Source organism: Pyxicephalus adspersus, chromosome 6 (assembly GCF_032062135.1).
Source record: "Pyxicephalus adspersus chromosome 6, UCB_Pads_2.0, whole genome shotgun sequence".
In the NCBI taxonomy this organism is placed as follows: Eukaryota; Metazoa; Chordata; class Amphibia; order Anura; family Pyxicephalidae; genus Pyxicephalus; species Pyxicephalus adspersus.
In genome coordinates, this window is record NC_092863.1 from 7,750,061 (window position 1) to 7,752,889 (window position 2,829).

General features: G+C 48.7%; 1 protein-coding gene across 4 annotated transcripts in view; it reads left to right on the plus strand.

The window, feature by feature from the left end:
- Nucleotides 1-1,479: 1,479 nt before the first annotated feature.
- YTHDF1 (YTH N6-methyladenosine RNA binding protein F1) overlaps nucleotides 1,480-2,829 on the plus strand; it is a gene marked incomplete at its 5' end in the record, with an annotated part of 15,910 nt that continues 14,560 nt past the window's right edge. For all 4 annotated transcript variants that reach the window (XM_072414416.1, XM_072414417.1, XM_072414418.1 and 1 more), the window contains 1 exon segment: nucleotides 1,480-1,809. In XM_072414416.1, the coding sequence (XP_072270517.1) occupies nucleotides 1,783-1,809 (27 nt within the window).

The following is a 2,829-nucleotide window of genomic DNA, read 5'->3' on the forward strand; positions in this document are numbered from 1 at the left end:
TCTTTTATTATAGGGGCATTGTTATAGCAGGTGACTCTTTTATTATAGGGGCTCTTTTATACTATGTGACTCTTTTATTATAGAGGCATTGTAATAGCAGGTGACTCTTTTACTATAGGGGCCCTTTTATACTATGTGACTCTTTTATTATAGAGGCACTTTTAAAGTAGATAACTCTTTTATTATAGGGGCCCTACTATAGCAGGTGACTCTTCCATTATAGGGGCATTTTTATAGCAGGTGACTCTTTTATTATAGGGGCCCTTTTATACTATGTGACTCTTTTATTATAGCGGGATTTTTACAATAGGTGGCAATTTCATTATAGGAGAGGTATTAGAGTACATGGTTTTCTGACACTGGAGGCCCTATTACAGTAGGTAATACTCTTACAATAGGGGCCTTTTAGAGTAGGTGACCCTTTTATTAGAGCAGGTGACCCTTTTTTTTTAGAGCAGGTGACCCTTTTTTTTAGAGCAGGTGGTGCTTTGACACTGGAGGCACTTTTACAGTAGGGGATGCTACATTGAGGGGGAGATTTTATACTAGGGGCACTTTTTCAGTAGATGGCACTTTTATTATAGGGGCAATATTAGAGTAGGTGGCACTTTTACCCCGGTGGCCAGCGTTTCCACACTACACCGACCTACCATGATGCACAACATTGGGGGTGGGGGTGTTTTCAGCATGTTTAGGTATATAAAGTAAACAATTATGGAATACATTGCAGGGAGGGCCTGGTATATTATATTTGTGTATAAAGGTTGGCAGTAGATGGACGGATCACCAGGTGAGCTGATTTATATTTCTTTGTACACATGAACATGGCGTTTATTAGGTAATGATGAGGATATTTCACATGTAAAGGTATCCCAGGTCTGGGGACGGTGCCAGTATTATGGAAGGACATCTATCTGCAGCATTACAGCACCGTGCCCCCCCAGGACTGGCATTTCTTATAGAAGCCTCCATTGGCGCTGGGGCAGCAGTGACAGGTTCCCTTAAATATTTTGGATACATTGGAGATTCAGAAACCTTTTAGATCTTTTTAATGTTAGATGTATATTATAGAGAAGCTATATACACCGGCCGGCATCAGAGCAACATCCAGTGCCAGGGCCATGGCGAAGAAACATTCATGACAAGTGGTTTATCATACGGGTGTGGATTGATGGATTTTGCTTTGTGTTATTATCTGAGCACATGATTGGAATATAAGATGGTGAGGAGACAGAGAAAAGATGTCAGCCAGGGTAACCAATGTTTTTTATTGTTACACTTTACACATGACAGGTCCACTTTACAAGACTAGGATGTGCACAGGTCTTTATAAAGAGGTAGGCCTGTTACCCATAGCAACCAGCCCCTCCCCCTCTGTTACCACACAGCCCTTCCCCCCTTCTTCCCAGAAATAATAGGCGAATGAGGATGGGCGTCAGTCACGTGCAACAGCCGCTCCCCCTACGCTTCCCTTCCGTCCTGACGTCACTTCCTTTCTTTTGGCCGCGCTGATTCCCTCTTTCTCTATCGCGCATGTGCGGCAGCTTCCGCTACCCGGCCTGCCTTGCGCCGCTGCTGACGTCAGCCGCACTCTGCCCAGTCCCCGCCGCCATTGGTGAGTGTGGAAGTCCCGGGCCAGGCCTCACACCCCGACTGGAGATAGCCCGAGCCACCGACACCGCCCTGTGCCCGCTCCGGCCCGCCAACTGAGAAAGAAAGAGAAAGGAGCCGGTCTAGTGCGGCCTGTACACAGCGCGGCCTTCACTCCGCTTCACATGAATCATGTCTGCCACCAGCGTGGACCCGCAGGTGAGAGCCGTACAGGGGCCACATCTGGCCTATTCCCCCCCCCCACTGAGGCCTACCTCCGTATCCCGAGCCTCATCTCTATTACTGCTCGCCAAGATCTGCCCCGACCCCCTCCCACAACATCTGCCCCCAATACCTCCTCCAACATCTGCCCCCAATACCTCCTCCAACATCTGCCCCCAATACCCCCTCCCTCAACATCTACCCCTTGCATCATCAATGGTATAATCCTAATACCCCTCCAATCTCTGCTCCTGATTACCAAACATCTGCCCCCTTTATTCCCTTCCTATTATCTGCAATTGTTTCTTCTTAATACCCCCACTTCTGCCCCTTTACCCCTTTCTTTGACTCTCACCCCCACATCTTTTCCTGCTCCCTTAATTGCTCCAGCACCCCTCCTCATCTCCCTGAGACCCCCTTGTCTGCTTCTGCACCCTTCTATATCTCCTGGAAATCCCTGCCCTGCCCCCCACATCTGCCTCTTAATCCCTACTTGTTTCATTGAGATCCCTTCCTCTGCATCCCTCTTAAGACCCAAAGATCTGCCCTGCACTCCTCCCTGCCTCCCAGAGACCCCCCACATGTGCCTGCACCCCTCCAAAATTGTGCCATTTCCCTTCTTTGCCATCAGCATGATACCCCTCCAATCTATGCTCCTTACATCCCAAAAATCTATCAGCAATTGTATCTTATGACCCCATCTTTATTCCTGCACCCCTTTCTATGACCCCCCCTCCCCCAGGCACCCATTCTTATCTCCTGGAGATCCCTGCCCCCACATCTGCTCCAGCACCCCTCTTTGTCTGAGACCCCCATATCTGCCCCTGAACCTTTCCCTGTCTTCCTGGGACTCCCCCTCCTTATCTCCTGCAGCCCCCTTTCCCCACATCTGCTTCTGCACCCTTCCTACATATGTCCCTGCACCCCTCCCAAAATCTTGTTACTTTTCCCCTTTTTGCCATCAACATGAATCCCCCTCTCCAATATCTTCCCCTTATTCCTCTCAACATTCATGTT